General features: G+C 36.9%; 1 protein-coding gene across 1 annotated transcript in view; it reads left to right on the forward strand.

Annotated features, from left to right (window-relative positions):
• Positions 1-4,928: 4,928 nt before the first annotated feature.
• col15a1b (collagen, type XV, alpha 1b) overlaps positions 4,929-19,521 on the forward strand; it is a 51,606-nt gene continuing 37,013 nt past the window's right edge. Inside the window, exons 1-2 of the mRNA XM_041993614.1 lie at positions 4,929-5,070; positions 5,294-5,358. Of these exons, the coding sequence (XP_041849548.1) occupies positions 5,060-5,070; positions 5,294-5,358 (76 nt within the window). The 5' untranslated portion in view covers positions 4,929-5,059. The remainder of the gene's footprint in view (positions 5,071-5,293; positions 5,359-19,521) is intronic.

A 19,521-nucleotide genomic window follows, 5' to 3' on the forward strand; every position in this document is an offset into this window, starting at 1 on the left:
GTATAATCTGGTTTGATATAAAAATGCACGTTAGGGCCAAAGACACATTTCATTCAACCATCCACCCACCTGAGCACACACACCAAGATTTTTCCTGCAGAAAATTGCGTTTGTTTGTAATCATATGAATAGCTATCACCATTTAGAATAAATATTTAGTGTGTATTGGCATTATAACAGCATAGTGAACTTCTCATAAATGTAGACTTCCACTACTTTTACTAACCTTTAGATGTACTGGATGTTCTACGGACTGGGAATGATTGGAATGATCCTCCCCTAATGATGTTTGAGAACATAAAAACCCAAAAAGACCAAAGGCATAAAACTTTAAAGCAAATAATTTGCTTGCAAAGGAAATTAATCTGCATGAGCAGAAGGTCAGAAGCAGATAACTATGATTTATTTAAATAATTCTCAATTTCATGAGTGTTTAAAACTTCTATCTCTGTTTTACATATTTTGCATGGGCCAAGTTGAACAGCGTACACACTTAATATAAGTTTAATTTATTTTTTATTCGTGTAAGAAAATCAGTTAATACTCTGTTTTTCTGTTATTGTTCCATTCCTGTCTGACGATTATGACAGAGTTTTATTGTTATCATCTCTTACATAACTGTTCTGAGCTCCAAAAATCAATTTAATCCTAAAATCATGATTGTCTCTTGGTTCACAAAAGAACAAAGACAATCACAGAGCTGCAGTAAGTAAGCTGTCGGGAAACTTGGCCCTGGATAAATGGCTTCCTGTTTGTCCCAGAGAGTGGTTAGCTGGGTCAGCACACACAAACCAACAATAAAAAAAAGAAAAAAACCCTACCCAGTCTGGTGCTCTGATCAGTCTCCGTTACAACTCATGTCCATGTCTGCTGCTTGGAACCCTTACACTTTGCTCTGTTTCGAGTATATGCTGTTGTTCTGTAAGAATCACAGTTAATTTGACACTTTATAGTTGTTCAAATACCAATGTCTGTCTCACTCCACACCCACCCATCCATTTTTATACCCCTTTTTATGCTATTCAGGGTTTTGGAGAAGCTAGAGCCTCTCCCAGCAGACATCAGCAGGCGGCTGAGTACACCCTGGACAGGTCCCTGGTTTCATAAAAAAAAAAAGAAGAAGAAGAAGACAAACAAAACAAGCCCACAAATGTCCCAATATGAAAAAGACATCACAGACTGCATGAAAACCAAAAGGGGGAAATGATAGGTTTACTGAATCTTTACAAATGTGGGAAGCTTCAGTGTTCGCTGTCCAAAACTTGTTGCCGTTTTTGTAAGCTGAACTGGTGAAATCTGATACATGTTAAAATGCAATGTGCTTTTATATATATATATATATATATATATATATATATATAAATTAGCGTTAAACTAGCATATGATGTCAAATCTTAAGAGAACCTAACTGGATGAACAATACCTCAGGTTGCATTGTGGTAATTTCTATATGAATTTGGAGGCAGGGGACAGTTTGCTTCTAGAAGTTTTCCTGTCTCCATATGTGATCTGTTGTTTGTGTGTCTTTTTTTAACGCATATGCATGCAGATGGATAAATGTGGAAAGCAAAGGGTGTCTATTGGCTAAAAACATGAGTATTAACCTTTTTAAATGAGTTTGGATTTGAATAATTACTACCAAATATAACAGTAAATCTTGTCCTGGACATTCAGGATATTGTTTGGATGTCCACTGGCTGCAACAGAAGCGCTAAAATTTAATGGTTGTTAGAAACGAGCAGGTCTGCAGGCTTGCATCTGGAAGAGCAAAGCAATGCTGTCTCCAGCAACTTCCTTGGAGTCCTTCCAGAGATCTTCTCCTATTGCTTCTAATTAAATAAAGAAAGTTGTCTGGGCTAGAAACGATTCTTAGAGAGAAAAAGAAAATCTAGTGGAAAATAAAGAGAGAACTCCTTCAGACAGTCAAAAATAGTGCAGGAAAGTGAAAGCTCTTGTTGCATTACAAGTTTGTTCTACTAAATTTAAAAGGACAAAAAAACAAATTATTGCAGATTTTAATGGTTCTATGGTTTAATTCTTCATGTAGCTTTATGGTGTCATCTATGTTAAAAACTCCAACAGATTTTTGGGGGAATTACTCAAGAAAGGATTGACAGGAGCATAATGCAAGGACAAAACAATCATCAAAAAAACTTATCAAATTTCTGTCGCAAAATGCTGCATCTCATCTGCATGCATAAAACCTCAGCCTCCAAAACATCACTCATAAAACCTGTGCTGAGCTTATATAATCATACATCATATCAAATTTACAATCTGTGTTTCAATATCCTGTCTATAAAGCCTATTTAACCCAGCAATCAGCATTTTTTGTGTGAAAAATCACCTCTCGCTGCTTACAGATCTGATGTTCCCACAACCTCAACTGACGTTTGAGTAAACTGAAGGTTTGGATAAATAACACTATCTGAAAGAAAACGCCTATCTGAGAGCTAAATCTAGCAAAGAGAGAAAACACAAGAGGCTTAGGAAGGGAATGCACTCTGCAAAGAGGATGCTAGAGGAAAAGGAGGCAGGGCGGGGGTGAAGGGTCCTTTCTTTCTCTCTGAGCTATTATCATTCCAGCATTGGCTAATAGTGGGTTGTGAAAATCTAAACATGAATTACTTTTCAGACTCAGTGACCTTAGTGACCCTTGAAACTTGGCTTAAGCTGTCATAAAAAAGAAAGGCTGAATACACACACACACATACACACACTCTCACTCTCACACACACTCACATATATATATATAAATATATATATATATATACATTGTCACCACTTAATGCACCTCGTATGTGTGAAGACAATAATGTATGTATGGGTATCTATGTGTATATGTATCATGTATATATCTATGAATATATATGTATGTGTATATGTAGTTAAATGTATATGTGTATGTGTATATTTAGATCCATATATGTCCATATATATATATAGACAGATATTACCTATTTGTATATTTCCATAACCCTTCCTCCATAGTGAGTACTGTGTATTTTTGTACATAGAACACCAGTTACTGTGGTACATAATTTGTTTCTGTTTTTTTTATTGTATTTGTATTAAATATTTGTATTTTATATTTTCTTAATCTGCTTTTCTTACTCTGTTTTTTCTGTAGTTGAGCTGTAGTAGCACACAAATTTCCCCGTTGTGGGATTAATAAAGTCTGGCTTTGTTTAATAGTGAAAGTAAGAGCATTTCCACATGAACAATGAGAAGGGAACTTAAGGGACTCAGGGGATAAGAAAACCACTGATCAGTGAGGCTAACAGGAGAAAAAGGCATAACTTCTGTAGGAGCATAAAGATTGAACTCTAGAGCAGGGCTACTCAATTCGGTCCTACGAGGGCTGCAATCCAGCAGGTTTTCCAAGTATCCCTGCACCAACACACCTGAGTCAAATTAGGTGGCTCTAACAGCCAATCAGGTTCTACACAATGACTCATTAATTTGACTCAGGTGTGTTGGTGCAGGGATACTTGGAAAACCTGCTGGATTGCAGCCCTCGTAGGACCGAATTAAGTAGCCCTGCTCTAGAGCAATGGAAGAAAGTCACATGGTCTGATGAGTTCAATTTACTCTGTTCCAGAGTGATGGGAGCATCAGGGTAAGAAGAGAGGCAGATGAAGAGATGCAGCCACCATGCCTAGTGTCTACTGTACAAGCCTGTGGGGGCAGTCTATGATCGGGGTTGCTGCAGTTGGTCAGGTCTAGATTCAGCAGCATTAAGTGCTCAAAGAATGAGATCAGATGAGTAGCTGAAGATACTGAATGAGCAGGTTAGGATTAAATTGCATTGTTGATGAATACACTTAACTTTATGTTGTTAGATAAGCATGTGATTGTAATATTTCAAAAAGTAGTAGTAGTAGTAACTACCCTAATAAATCAAGTACCTCATACTCCTATTACCATGGTGACTTTATTTCTCTTTAGAACATTACCGAACACTCGTTCCAGCTCCTTACAACATGAAAGTCGTTCAAACTAAATACATTACCACCACACCTGTCATACAAACTATGATCGCACAAGAACATCAAGTCAGATCCTTGGTCAGATTCAAGTCAGATTTCTCCAGATGAGGTGGAAGAAGTGGTTGAAGAAAGGGAAGTCTGGGCTTCTCTGCTCTAGCTGCTGCCCTGCAAGCCAACCTTGGATAAGCACTACTGGATGGATGGATGGATGGATGGATGGATGGATGGATGGATGGATGGATGGATGGATGGATGGATGGATGGATGGATGGATGGATGGATGGATGGCCAAAAATCAATATCTTTATTGCTCAAAGTAAAAGACAAATTAATTTGTGACTCTCCCCATAACCAAGCAGCCCCCGCTGATAAACAGATAGACCAGTTTTATCATACATACTGCAGATTGTTTAACTGTAAAAGTTGAAGAAGTCATGTAATCTGTTGTTTGCACTGTGGTTAATGGAAGGTTGATAATTACAGGGTGGATGCATACTTACTGCAGCGGGTGATTAGGAGACCAACAGCAAATCTTTGCCTCAGGCAAAACCTCACATGCAAATTCTTTTCTTTTTCTCAACCTTAATTGATTAAGATGTGGTTGTTCAGTTCTTTAAGATGTAGTTTAGTTGTTGCTCATCTAATATAGTCTAATTTCAAATAACTGGATATAGCTTCTAAGGTTTTCAGATATTAAGGAGATGCATTAATAGATCATTCAAACTAGGTGATGGGCCAAAATATATTCAATATTATCTTAAATGGAAAGAAATTACCTTAAGCAGCAGGTTAGGTGAGAGGGTCTACTGAGTGAGTACTGGGGGAGTCTTTTTCTCCTTCAAAGGAGTCAAATTTCCCAACTCTGTGGATCCAGGGAGTCACTCAGCTCAGAACTGAGAGTCTTTGTGCGACTGAGGGAGGGAGAAGAGGGAGAGTGAGAGAGAGCAGCAGTGTGACTTCAGGTCTGCACAGTGAGGGAGGACAGAGGGACCACGGAGTTTGCCGGAGTTTCATCACACACATGTACTTGGAGTTTCTTTTCAAAGCTGGATTTTTATTCACTAACTAAAATGTTTCAAGGGTAAGAAGCAGTTATTTGTATTGGATTAACATAGTCTGAAAAGAGGAAAAGGGGGATTATAATTAACTAAAAGATCTGATGTCTTCCCTAACACAGTACAATTGCACTAAAAACTAATTAAGCTCAATATTAGGATCAAATTTTCACTCTTTTCAAAGTTTTGAAATGCAACCAGAACTTCACCAATCTCAACTCCCATTGTGTGCCTGATGTGTCTCCTCAGGTGGTCTCCTGCCCTGCTTCTCACCCTGCTGTGCTGGCCAGCCGCTGCCCTGCAGGTTATAGGGGGTAAGATTCCTGCTGCTGCAGCTTTTTTCTTAACATCATCTCTGTAAAGAAACTCCCTTAGTGGTGAAAAGGAGGGCACTGACCCAACACATGCTTCAAAGAGTGTTGCCTTTCCTCATGCTGATGATATAGTTCCACTGAAATATAACTTAAGATGGAAAATATTTTCCTGTAAGTCATAACATGATAATTTAACAATAAAGATCAGGAACAATTTGGAAATTGCTTAACTTCAATATCAAGAGTATTTTCAGGGATGGTGTTCCTGGTGGGATTATATTTGTAAAATCAGGAGATGTTTAAATTTTGTTGTTTAAATTAACTGTAAAGCTGCCATTGATTTGATGTTAAAGCTGATTTTTTCAAATATAAAATGATTTGTTCTGAAGTCAGATTCATTTGCGGTACTGCTCGATTTCTTTTAGGAGCAGACCTAAACTGCCTTACGACAAAAAAAGTGGCATAAGCTTTAATAAGAAGGCAACAGTGGATATTCACTCCTTATATATATATATATATATATATATATATATATATATATATATATATATATATATATAGTAGAAATATTGTAGAAATAATAGCAGTTGTGTGGATTAGCATAACTCAAGTGATAATTTCATTGTAACTCAATACCACACTTTCACTACTGTTTGTTTTTTGTCTGATTTAAAAAATAAATAAATAAACACAAGCACAAGTTGAATTATTCCAACTTTTAGTCCTGTTGTATGGATTTTATACGATCCATTATGCAACTCAGTAGCATTTTTGGTAGCGACTTCCACCTCAATTTATAAAGCACTGAACTTTGTAAAAACAATGGAGCAATCCTTGACAATGAACATAATTATTACCAAATTACCATTTTTCAGCTAAAGAGCTGGGACATGAACTGACTGTCCTCTCTTACACCCACTGCAAGACGCACAATGTGATTCGGCCCCATTTCCACTTTAACACCTGTCCCTTTTTTTTTTTTGTTTTCATTCAGTGACTCCCTGCAGGCCTGCTCTTCTTATACAGCTCTGCAGGAGAGTGATAGTTTGTTTGTTTGGCAATAGACCCGCCTTCCTCTAATCCCCTTTATCCTATTTGTAAGTGTCTGCAGTCTGAAGTAGCTGGAAGTGACAGACAAGTCAAACACTGCACCAGAGTGGGAAATGGAGCGTTTGGCTTGTATGTTAATGGTGTGAGGGGTTTCCTCTGTACTGCACCGGCTGTTTGTGTGTTTATGATATTTGAGCTGGGAGGGGGTTAACTCTTAGCTTTGAAATGGGATGCTGAGAACAGATTTGATTCTTTGCCACTAACTCTGACAATCGATGACGACAGCAATGTCAGAAAGAATGTTCCACATGCTCATGAATTAGGGCATGGAAATCGTGCTCTATCTCCTGAGCAAACAAAACAAAGACAAGACAACCCATTAAGGTCTGATCTGCCAAAGGCTTCCAAACTACCTAGAGGCTACCTTGTGACTTGGTAATCATGTGGTGAAACTACAAAGTGGGGTAACTATAGCTGCCAGTGTACCCTTTAGCAAACCACTTGAGCTGAAAACAGCTTAAGTGGTGCAACATCATCAGTTTAGTTTCTGTTCCTTCAGACTGCAGTGTCATATATATTTTATACAGTCTACTTCTTCATGAAAAACATTCAGAAAATCATTTCCCATCTTATGGCTGATAATCATATTTTAGTGTTCAGTTAAAATATGAATCATTTTCTTACTTTAACTACATTTTTCTGTAATATTTATTCTTCAGTGATCTGCATCAGTGGTAATAGGAGTTCTATGTTTTTTTCAAAATCTTCTGATATCCGTTTAGGGGGTTGATAAAGTATTTTTTAAATTTTTCATTTCAATTAATTTTCTTTCATGTCAGTGAGTCCATACATGCTTCAAAAGAGTCAACAAGATATCTGAAAGCTCCATGTGGCTATAATTTCCACTGAGGTTGCTGCAGTTGGGGCAACAAGAAAAGGCACTGATCACTTTTTCTTGATAGAAAGAAGCGTTTAATGGCTGTAAACAGCTCGTGGATGTAGCGAGAAGTGATTGATCCGTTTTACTGACAGCTTGTAGCTCATCTTTTTAGCCGTGCTGCTGTGTGGAGTTGTGTGGTCCTCTTAAAAACATTAAACTAGCCCAGATTAATTAGTACTTTAGAATATTATGTTTATTTTTCAAACATGACTAAAGAAACTAAGCGTGGGGAAAATGTTCACCTTGACAAGTCTGGCAAACGATTGAGAGTAAAACGTTATTTTTTGTATCTTTAACTCTAACATTTGCATGGTATCATGTCAACAAACTTGTAACTCACTCTGTAATTAAGTCTATAAGTCACCTTGCTGAGTTGTGGCTAAATTGAAAAAGCTTTCAGTATGTGTGCCTTTATCTCGCATGTCGTTAATCTTGCAGTTACTAGATGGATTCCTAATGATGTCTCATAGAGAGACTGTTCAGTGTTGTGCCTAATCAAAGCTTTTATCAACTTTTGCCCAATTTTCCCCTTTTCACAAAAAATCCACATGATTTGCAGATGTTAGATTTGATGGTGCATCAAATCTTCATTGATAATTAGACATGTTATATTTGTATTAAGCTAACATGCACATGTTTAATTAAATCCAGGAGTTGGAATACTATCAAATTTTTAATGTTAAAACTTGTAGACCCATACACCCCTCTTTATGAGCAGATAGCAGGGTCCTCATCACTCTTGAGTTCAAGACAAGTTTGGGATAATTCCTAGAAACTTAACTTTCATTCATTACTTACTCTGTCTCGTAGTCAAGTCATGAATAAAAGCTGCACCATCTTAAAGAAAATTGATCTGCTGGGTATAGAATAAAGTTTATTTGTTCCACTAGTGGCTTTCGTTTGAATGAATGAGGCTCCATCTTTTCATCTGGCATCCAGTCTTTAGGTTCTCACCATATTTTCCATCCCAAATTAACTTGAGATTTAACGACAAAGTGACCAGATAAAAAGAAGGTACTTTTATCACCCAGCTGACCTCAGTGTTTGTTGTTTGGTAAGACAGTGGTATCATATTGAATTGAGAGTTGAAAGGTTACACCAGAAAAGATCTTTTTCTTTTTTTTTACTTTTTCAGTTTTTTGAATGACTCTCAAAGTTGGAAATGGCATAGTTGGGTAAATTAATTTATTTTCTCTTAATTTCTATAGCGCTTATCAACAAAAAGAATCACCTCGGGGGATTTTCCATAAAGAAAAACCTACCAGTTTTCTCTGGGAAAGTGCTTGGTGACAGCCTACACAGTCTTTTCATAACATGAATGTGGATGGATTTAGATGTTCTGCACTGAATTTAGACCCTGTTTGATGGGTACATGTTATTGCTAGCTATAATTCAAGATATACTGCAACTTCAGCTGTAAACAGACTTTTCTACACTTCTGGCTTCATTCTTGACCCAACCAAAGAGGAAAACACTTATTTCTGGCTCAAGTAACCTTCACTTTCTATTTATCCTTGGATGAGTTGCTCTGAAAGGATTGCATGCTTAGCAAATATAAATGATCGTAAGGTGAGCCCAGTAGGAGTCTTTTATATTTTTTGATGAGTTTCCTCTGTACAGTATAACCAAGTTATTTTACTGCTGAATATTTAACTCTTGTAACAGTTGAAAACTTCATTAGTACCTCTTCGGTTTGAGACACAGGTTCTCCTGTTGGCCTCTGTGTACCACTCCTGACCTGATTTGGTCTCTGATGTTACTGGAAAAAAACTCCCTCCGTGCTCCCTTTAGTGTTTTATGGCTCTGTAACCTGCCAGGTAAGCATGTTGCATAAAAAAGCAATGTACCTAAATGTCTTCAGTATATTAGAGGTCTAAACACCCACACTGCAACGGCGTCCTGTCTGGAATGTGCTCATTCATCCAGAGTTACTTTGGCTTTTATACAGCTGGGCACAATGGGCCAACTGTAAAAGGTGTCATTGCTGTATGCGAGTAACGTTTAGCTCTATGGGATTTCAGTGGGGGAAAAAGTCCCTCATTGGAAAGTTGAACATTAGAATGGATGATTTTCCGTTGAAAATGGTCTTCCTTTCATACTTTCCATGATGTTGTCCTCATGGAAATGATGCAGTTCTCATACTTTGGTAGCTGTTAACATTTAGAGGAAAATAGTCTGATTGAGTTCAAAATGAAGGCGGAAAATGAATTTTTTAGACTAACCTAGCAATTATTTTGAGATAAAAACTTTCATTTTCAACTTTAATACAATAGTTTCTCAAGAGCAACACTAAAATGTCAAATGTTGTTGTTTATGTACATGGTTTCCATGGCTTCTGTTTTAACAAAATAGCTCTGAATCATGTTCATTGTGCATCTTTTCCATGTTATCTAAGCTTTGGGGCATGAAGCATACAAAGAAAGTCTTTCGGACTTAGCGACTCTGAACCCTGAAGTTGTGGCAAGGGTTAAAAGTTCTGTCTGTGTGCACAGTTAACAGCTGTGAGAGTCTAACATGCAACTTTACTGCAGGAAACACTCAAGAACATGCAGAATATTTTGAATACTGTAACTAGTTTGCCTGCCCTTCTTTCTTATTAGATAAATTTATCATTTATAACAAATATTTTGGTGTTCAGTTAAGGACATGTCTAAACTTGCTTTTATGTTCCCTTGACATGCCATTTATTTTTAGGAACTAATAATTAATCTACCTTTCAAATGGTCACCTGAAGAAATGCATTACCTTGGTGTGACACTGAAACTGCTGCTTTTAATTTGAAAAACTTTATTAACAAGACAACATTAAAAGCTGGAAATCACTCCCATTGTCTATTTCATGCAGAAAAGATGGTTTAAAGATGATTATCCTTCCCAGAATAACTTTTCCCATGTCAGCTTTTCCTATTCCATTTGACAAAAGCTTTTTTAAAGAGGTTGATATATTAAGAAAATTAGTATGGAATAACAAGAAACCGGTTAGATGCAAGGATTCATGTGTAGACAGGGAAAAAGATGGGCTAGGTTGTAATTATTTGTACAAATATTATATTGCATTTAACACAAGGTATAGAAATGATCTTACAGTTTCACATTAAGAGTTACTAGATGGGAAAGTATGGAACAGGAAGCTTTAGATATGTCTAAGATAAACTCATTGCAGAGTTTGTGGTATACGTCTCTTTGCAAATCTCTCACTAACTCACTGGTTAAATTTTCTTGTTCCATAACTCTGCTTTTTAAAAATCAGAGTGAGCTCAGTGTTTTAATTCTTCTAGTGTACCACTATGGGATAATCATATATTTGTAAGGGTAAACCACTTACCAATAACACCTGGAAATCCAAAGTAATTATAAATTTAGAAAATGTGAGAAATCCACATGATGAAGAACTAAGGTCCTTCACCCAGGCTGAATATGACATCAAAGACAAGGATTTCTTGAAATATGTGCAAATACGATCACAACTGAGTAAATACTATGGAGACTATGTATTCATAACTAAATTTTTAAACAATGAGTCAAAAATAAAAGCAATTGGCAATAAGAAATCCAAAATAGCATAAAAGCTATATAAATCAAACAATATATCATTAAAAATTTAGAATGCGGATCATAGGAGCTGGAAAACTGATCAAGAAAAGCCCTTTAAAAAAAGGAAAATGGTATTATGTCTGGAGAACTGATATAGAATATACTTTTCTCCCGTTCGATTGCATAAGATGAGTATAAATGATTCAGATATAAGTTGGCACTGCAAATATGAACAGGGTATTTTATCATATGGTTTGGACATCCAGTATAATGAAGGCTTTTAGGGAAAATGTTATACAGCCTTTGGGTAAAATTGTTGGCTGTTCTCTTCATGGTGGTTGTTCTGCCCTCAGACATGTTCTGTCATTGTATTTAGCAATTTAAGGTAACTAAAGTAGAGTTGAAAGCCATCACATTGAGCATGTGTTTTTTCAAGTAACATAATAGATTTAATCTGTTTGATGGTTTAACACTTCCTCCTACTGGCTGTTAAACATAAGCAGCAGCTAAACCGCGTATGGTTAAAAGGGGTATTTTTTCCCAAGCTCACAGAGTGAGCAGATTTATGTGTCGTTCTCTGTCAGTCCTCGCTGCCAAAAGAAAAAGCATAGTGTGTAAGTTTGTCCGATTGTTAGTGTGTGTTAGGTCAACATAGTGAAGTGACCATCGTAAATATGGTTTTACTTAATTGATGAAGGCTAACTATTATCCTGTGGTTTCGGTTAGCATGCTGTATGTTAGCATTTGCTTTCTCCTTGGGGAAATGTTATGTCTTCCTGTTGCTAACATGATTTTGGATCTACCTCTTACATGGTCTTTATATTTGATGCCTTTCTTTATGCACTTGTATAGTGACAGAATGTATTGCAGTTCTACAAAACTGAAGAAAGTAACGTGGTTCAACAGTAAAAGCTAAGAAGAAGACAGCTCGTCTCCTGAGTGGTTACTGGAACCATGTGTGTTTAGCTCTCTGCATAGGCTGTATAACCACATTTAGCTGAGGGCAGAAGAGTGGTCCAGCTTTATGTCAGTTGCATTTTAATGTTGAACTAGTTCTGTCTAAAGTTCACAAAGAATCTTAAAACTGGATGTATGTCAGCGGAACGACTTATAGCAGTGAACTGAGCTTATTATTCATAAAAGTCCCATCTCCAACCAGAATTTTGTGACAATAATTTGTGACTGCAGGTATACACACAGTCGGTGCAGAACGTTGATGTGCATGTTTGTGTATACATCAAGTATATCCCAGCCCTTACTTTGGCATAGTTGTTAGGCAATGCATCCACCAGAGGGCAGCGCAGAATTCAAAGTTAACTTCCTAGTTTCGACATCAGTTTCAGACAATAGCTAACAAGATGACGGTGGAGGAGACCATGATAATGTACATTCTCAGAAAGAGACATAAGTAGAGGCAGCACAGTAACCGCTGTTGGTTCGTGTGGCTATTAAATACAGTGTGGCTTCTTCTTCTACCTCTTTGTTTCTTTCACTGGTCACATGTGAGCTATACTGCACAACACTGCTCCTACAGTTTCCAGTGGCACTGCTCTGTTTCGTACATCCGGGTACACATCTGCAAACTCACTGAAAATGGATTGAAATACGCAAGTAATAAATGGAGAAGACAGGCATAAGGCTAATGAGGATGTGTATTTAACATTGAGCATAAATGAGCCCTAACATGTTTACATGCATTTTTACAGCCCAGTTATTGGTGGACTAAATGTAATTCAATTTCTTTACTTTAAATGAACAATCTGAGTGTAGGATTAGAAAAAGTATGTAGCGTTTGCATGAAAAAGCATCCTGAAAAAATTATCTTATAACATGGCTCTTTTTTGTCATGTAAACACATTTCATAAAGGCTGAGTAACTTCAATGACCTGTGCTTATCTTTGTCAACAGACAAAAAAGATCTAGAGTGCATTGTACTCCTCCAGCTTTGAACAATGCAGTGATTTTTGTGGTGCCATTTCTGTGGGTGGGTCAATGAATGGTCTTCTGCCAGAGGGACTGGAGCAAAAATGAGATAATATTTTCCTGTCACATTTCTCTGAAGGTTGCCTTTCATTCCACTTAAACACTATTTCCCTCAACACCTATTAAGCCTATTAAGATAAATCAAGATAAGATAAGATAAGATAAGATAAGATAAGATAAGATAAGATAAGATAAGATAAGATAAGATAAGATAAATCAAGATAAGATAAGATAAGATAAGATAAGATAAGATAAGATAAATCAAGATAAGATAAGATAAGATAAGATAAGATAAGATAAGATAAGATAAATCAAGATAAGATAAGATAAGATAAGATAAGATAAGATAAGATAAGATGCGACCATGGTAATAGCAGATGTGCTTGTTGGTTCTCACTTTTTAAATATTTGCATGGAAGCATCATGACCCTAGAAGCATTTTTTTTCTCCAGCAGTTATTATATTTTGACATACTTTTGCCTTTATGTCAATCCATAGTAGGTCAATATAGTACGATTAGAACAGAACTCGGTTCATTAGTTCCTCTTCTCACTACTGTGTACACTATACAATGAAAACGGTTGATGTGTGAGTCTGAATGAATTGTTTGAAACGCAAGCATCATGAGTAAGTCCTGAGTCATATGCCTCATCACTTTTAACTCACGGACTAACTCATCCCTGCTACGGCTAGCTAGCTAACTACATAGAAGAGACCAGACATGTTGCTATTGTGTAACTACAATCATGCAGCATTTGAATAAAAATATCATTAAAGTATTAGCCTTGTGGGAAAAACAACAGCTCTGGTTTCTTGTTGCAGCTCAGCTCCGACTATTTTTTCACAATGAATTGAATTATTTTCCAGTTTGAACTCTTTAGTGAGAGACTCATATCAACTTCAGTCATTAAAAGAAATAGTTTCCCATTATTAGTGAAAACTGCGATGTGAGTGAGGGAAAGACTCTGTTATCGGGGCCTTTAAACTCCGTCATCGGGACCTTTAAAACTCCGTCATCTCCTGCACTGAACTTGTTTCTGGTTAGGATAGTCAAACGTTTGCTTCAGATTTGGTTCGTGAGTAAATGAAAATCAGATTTTGATCTGAAAGACTGAAATTCTTGACTCAAAGAGTGGAATGTGCTGATGATATAGTCCTACTGAAATATATTTAATCTGATGTATTTAAATATTTTTCTGTAAGTCATAACATGATCATTTAGTAATTAAAATTAGGAACCATTTGTAAATTTGTAAAAACTTCGTTATCAAGTGTATTTGCAGGGACGGTGTTCCTGATGTGATTAGATATGTAAATATATGTGTAATATATAGTATGTAAAGTATGTTTTAATTTTGCTTGAATTTGTCCTCTCACTATAGATGTAGAGGTCTGAAGAGAGGAGATTTGCTCTCCTGCATCTCCAGTAGACTTATTCAAATATAAAATTATTTGTCATAAAGTTAGTTTTATTTGCGGTACTGTTAGATGTCTGTTAGGAGCAGACCTAAAGTGCCTCACTGCAAAAATAGTGGCACATGTGAAGCTCTAATAAGAAGGCAATGGTGGATATTCACTATTCACACTTACAGCCCCACTGGGATTCACACCTTAAGCCAAGATTGTGATAACACTGTCTATAGTATCATGTGTGCTAAAGAATTCCTTTTGTATTTAGTTAACATTTGTATTGAAGGAGGAAGTGAGCTTATGTGAGAAGCTCTGAAAAGAACACTTGCAGCTGAGCAAACAAAGCACACAAACACACACATACACTCACACACACACACACACATACACACTGCCAGACTCCAGATCCCTGAGCTATAATGCTGTATAAGATGTAAATAGTTTTACAGTGTTTATTGTGACTTTCTTCTAACTAGTAGAAAAATCTTAGAATAGTTTTAAAGCTGCTGTGGCAGTTTTTCTTTATCAAGTCTGAACTTTTGCATTTGAAAATTTGATCAGATTTTATTTTGTGTCAAATGTTTTTTTTTTTTTATTATTATTATTTTGGTCTGACTGACTGTCTTTCCTCTCACATCGTTCACCCATGGCCAGCTGTCCCTCTCGTTTTAACAAGAATATACAAAGAAACATATCTAAGCTTTATACTGATGAAGCCTGTCTTTCTTTGCATCTTTCTGCCCCTGTATGATCATGTTTCCAGAGGGGAACTAAGGGTAAGATGATGACAGGGGGCTGGGAGATCGTAGGTGGTGTAGTGACCACTGATATGTGATGTAATGGAAAGTGTCCATCTGCAGATGTCCACTTGTGACCTCCCATCAACTCCAAACAAAGAGTTCATCTATCTGAAACATGCTGTAGGGCCACTGAGAGGAACTTGTGTGTTGTGCCTATGGTTTGTCTGTTGAAAGTCAGAAGTTTATCTGTGGTGTCAGTCTGTATCTTTGAAGGCATTATGTAAACAATTAAGCTACTAAGTTTTATTTTTACAGTGTGTAACGGAATTACATAACTTTCCCTAAAGGTAATACATCTGCCAAGGCTAGAATAAATAAAGGGCTTAATTCAGCACAATTTCTTTAGAACTTTTCATTGTTTTGATTAAAATAAAAATCATTTGTCTTTATGTTAAAGTCCCACATTTTTAAACTTATTAAAAAGTCCTTGAAACTTTTGTTTATGTTGCAACACACATCATTAGCAAAATCTGCCATCTGTGGATTTCTGTATCAAATCCCCTTTGGGCACCACCTTCTGTCTGAGAAAGGTGAAATCAGATAACCTGTATTTTCTACATAGACTGTTAAGAAGAGCCAGCATTATTTAATGATTACTGATCATGATTACTGGCAGGATGGCACTGTACCACTAATTTGCATGTGCTATGTGGAACAGATGAAATGAGGAGCTAGCAAACTACAAGGAGAAGTTAGTTCAGCCTAGGGGGGAAACAGGCTTAAGAAGTGGTGGAAAGTAGAGCTAAGTTTGCTATCAGTGGAAGGTTATCAGCCCTGCTGAAGTTAGTTGCTTCAAAAAGTAGCGGTGAGTGAACCCGGGCTTGACTGGCACCCTGCTGATAGTTTGGGAGGGGTGTAGACTGTGGTTAATGCCTCACTTTTACATCAGATTGTGCATTAGATTGTCACTACATTGCACGTAGAATGTCCATGATGCACCATGGTCTGTGTTGTGTGTATGAAAAAGTGAGATAAAGGTTTTGTTTTTGTTTTGTATTGTTCTGATGGCCCTATTTTAAGCACTGGTTGTGATTCATTGTAATTCCTCCCTGATTCCCCAAATGAGAAAGCTCTGACTGCAGTATACTGCAGCTAAGATACTGAATATTCATAAATACTTCACACAGCATTGCTTAGCGTAAATGAATGAATGGATATACTGGAACAGTCCTTTCATTACACTGCAACAATTCTCAGCTAACACCAAAGAAAACTAATTATTTCCTTTGAGAGAACACTTGCCAACAACAAGGCAGAACCTCAGACAAGATCATTTTAAGTAACGGGAGACCAAACCAGCACTAATAGAAGAATGAATGTTTTGTACCTTTATGCACATGATAAGGCTTTATGTGTCAAATCAGAATTATGATATTGCAACTTTTTGTCCTTTCCCTGAGACCAGCTGAAACCAATAATGGTTTACTGTCTATCATTCAGGGGGTGATGTGAAAACTTACCCATAGTGATACATGAGAGCATAAAGCTGTAGACTATTGACTGATAGATTTCATATGGCAAACAACAAACAAGCTAACTAGCTCGTCTATGACAAACCTAACAAATCTCATATGACAGGAATTCTTGGTGAAAGATGATTCTGTAAAGCAGCTCACAACATGCAAAGCTAGCAATCTGACATCTTAGCTAAATTTATTACAAATCATGTAAACAGAGAGGAAATTCATTTACATGAAAAATCTCCCTAAACAACATTCCTGATGTGTGTAGTCAGTGTCTCTGTCTGATGTTATCTTGGTCCCATGACTTATAATTATGTGAACACTTGCCCCTCGAATTCTCCAAAATTATCTTAATTCCAGCATAATTTAGTTCAGGTCTATTTCTAAATTTGTTTACTTGATAAAAAAAAATTAACCCAACACTAAAAGTTATCACCAAGCACGGTGCAGTCAAGGCTCTATCCTAACGTGAAGCTGATTCAGATTTAAGAAACTAAAGTAAGAACACATTACTGCTGAAACCAAGTTTATATCGGGAGCTTTTGGAGTAGTTGGTGATTGTTTGTGTCTGGGTGGGCAGGTCAGTGGTTTGGGCTAATCCTGCCCTAGGGTCGGACTCCTGCACTGATAACCTTTATGAGTCTTGACTTTGTTTTTTCCTCTTTTTATCTTTCATGACTCCCAGTTCTAGCCCAGTTCTTCTCTTATCTGTTTGGAAGTGTCTGCTTCTTTTATCTCCTCTCTTTTGCTCTGCTCATCCTCCCTTTTGTCCCACTTAACAAGATGAATTTGGAAGATTTTAAAAGTATACTTTAAAACTTGGCACCTGGGCCACATCTTGGATCTTTTAATACTTACAGCTCTAATTGGAAATTCTGTCACCATGATGGGATCACTGTGATTCCTTTAGATATTTCATTTACAATTACTCCTGTCTGCAGTCTGATAACCTGCTGTTTGAACTCATTCAGGAGACAACTGATAGAGACTGATAGATTTTAATCCACTCCCAGGCTACATTGCCCCTTTTGCCTGCAGGTAGTCCTTTGTCTTCACTGCTTGAGCTGGGGGTTCAAAGAGTGTGAGAACGTTTCCATATGTGTGTGTTTAATTTAGTCACTGCGTATGTCTATGCACGTGCACATCTACCATCAACTCACCCATTCCAGGCATTCTTCGTCTCCCACCTGCCGTCCCGGACACAAAGGAGATTTGATCAAACGGACAGACGTTGACCCTCTGAAACAATCACCACTGAACCTTAACAGTGGCAGAACCACAGCCAGAAAGTGATGCTGCCCCCTAGTGATGAAGATGAAAATTACAGGCTGGCAACTTTAGAGCTTAAGAGATTTAGAATATCTACACAAGCTGTAAATCTCTATAAACTTGGTCACCAAATAAATGACTTTATTTTGAACAAGAAGTTAAAAACTATTAATCAGATAAAGCAACAAAAGAGACGAACAAAAATAAACAGATCCCTAAATAAAGAAAAAAACAAGCAATTTTCATGTCCGAAAAGGGATTAGGAAGAAATGAAAAACATGTTAAATCCAAAACCTTTTCCAATAGGTTGAAAAGGCCATTTTTACTTTGTTTCCTCCTTAACTTTTTTTATTATGTTCATTTGTTTTCAAGTCACGGATCACATCTAGATTTGCAGTGTTTAGCCCTGTAAGTCACTGAGGTAATACCTCGCAGCATGGTGACAATAATAGTTTTTAATGTTTGTGCAGCCTTTCTTGGCCACTCATTCAGAACATTTCCCGAATGAAAAGTCTACAAGTATGAAATGAAAACAGTTCGTAGGCAGAGCGGAAGAGGAGGGATGGATGGAAGGTGGGGAAGGGGGATGAAAAAAAAACCAATCATTTTAGCAACACAGGCTTCATTGACTGTTGGCTACCGTGTGTTTATGTGCTTGAGAGTCAGAAAATGTCTATGCATGGTATTCCTGTACTTGAGAACAGGTCCTCTCTGTTGATCTTGGCAGTCTGTCCAGTGGGCAGCTTTGGGGTTAGTTAAGTCAAACTTACTAGGTAAAGAAAAAACACACTGATCATAATTCATTGGGGTTTTTTTTAACACAGAAAGAGCTGTTTAAAATGTTTCTGGTTGAGTGTTTAAGTAATTCTGGAGCAGCCTCACTAGAAAAAATAAAACAAAAAGTGTTTAAATAATAACTGAGTTCTTTAATAAATAAAGAAATTATTGTTTGCATCTGTAGTGTCTACAAATTTAGTTCTTTTGTTGCTTTGGCACAAAAACTCTGGTCAGTGAGCCAGGACCTCTTTCGCTCTAATTGGAAATACTTGTACATTCAAACACACAAAGCCAAGAACACATGTAGGAATTATAAACACACAAAAAATTTACTTTAATGTGTGGCTTTTATGTTTATTTATTCATTTTATCTGCCTTAGTTATTCATATTTCAATAGTTCTGCTTTTTGGAATTGAATTATTTTATAAGTGTGGACATGAGCCAAAGAGGATCTTCATCAGTTAAATCATGTCAAATATCCTTTTGAAGGAATTTATTCACAACTTTTTCATCTCAGACAAAGTCCTGAACGTGGACTTGTTTGTACCCTTCACCCCTAACTTTCATTAAACCTCTCAGGCTACTGCTTACTAATTCAAACACATTCTGAGTCCCAGCCTGATTTTGGGTCTTAGTGTATGGCGTCATGGTGTCACACCCGAGTGGTAGCATGTATGATTTACGCCAGGGATCTCAAACTCTGGTCCTTGAGGGCCACTCTCCTGCAGGTTTGAGAAGTTTCAACACACCTGACTCAGATTAATGGGTCATTGTGCAGAACTTGACAACATGCTGTTAGATCCACGTAATTAAATTCAGGTGTGTGTGAACTGGGAATCTCTGCAGTTTTGTTCTTGCTTTTTGTTTTTTTTGGGGTTTTTTTTGTAGAATTTAGACGAATTTGTAGTATGTATAAGTGTATGTATAATTTATTTAT

The sequence above is a fragment of the Melanotaenia boesemani genome, chromosome 8 (genome assembly GCF_017639745.1).
Source record: "Melanotaenia boesemani isolate fMelBoe1 chromosome 8, fMelBoe1.pri, whole genome shotgun sequence".
In the NCBI taxonomy this organism is placed as follows: domain Eukaryota; kingdom Metazoa; phylum Chordata; class Actinopteri; order Atheriniformes; family Melanotaeniidae; genus Melanotaenia; species Melanotaenia boesemani.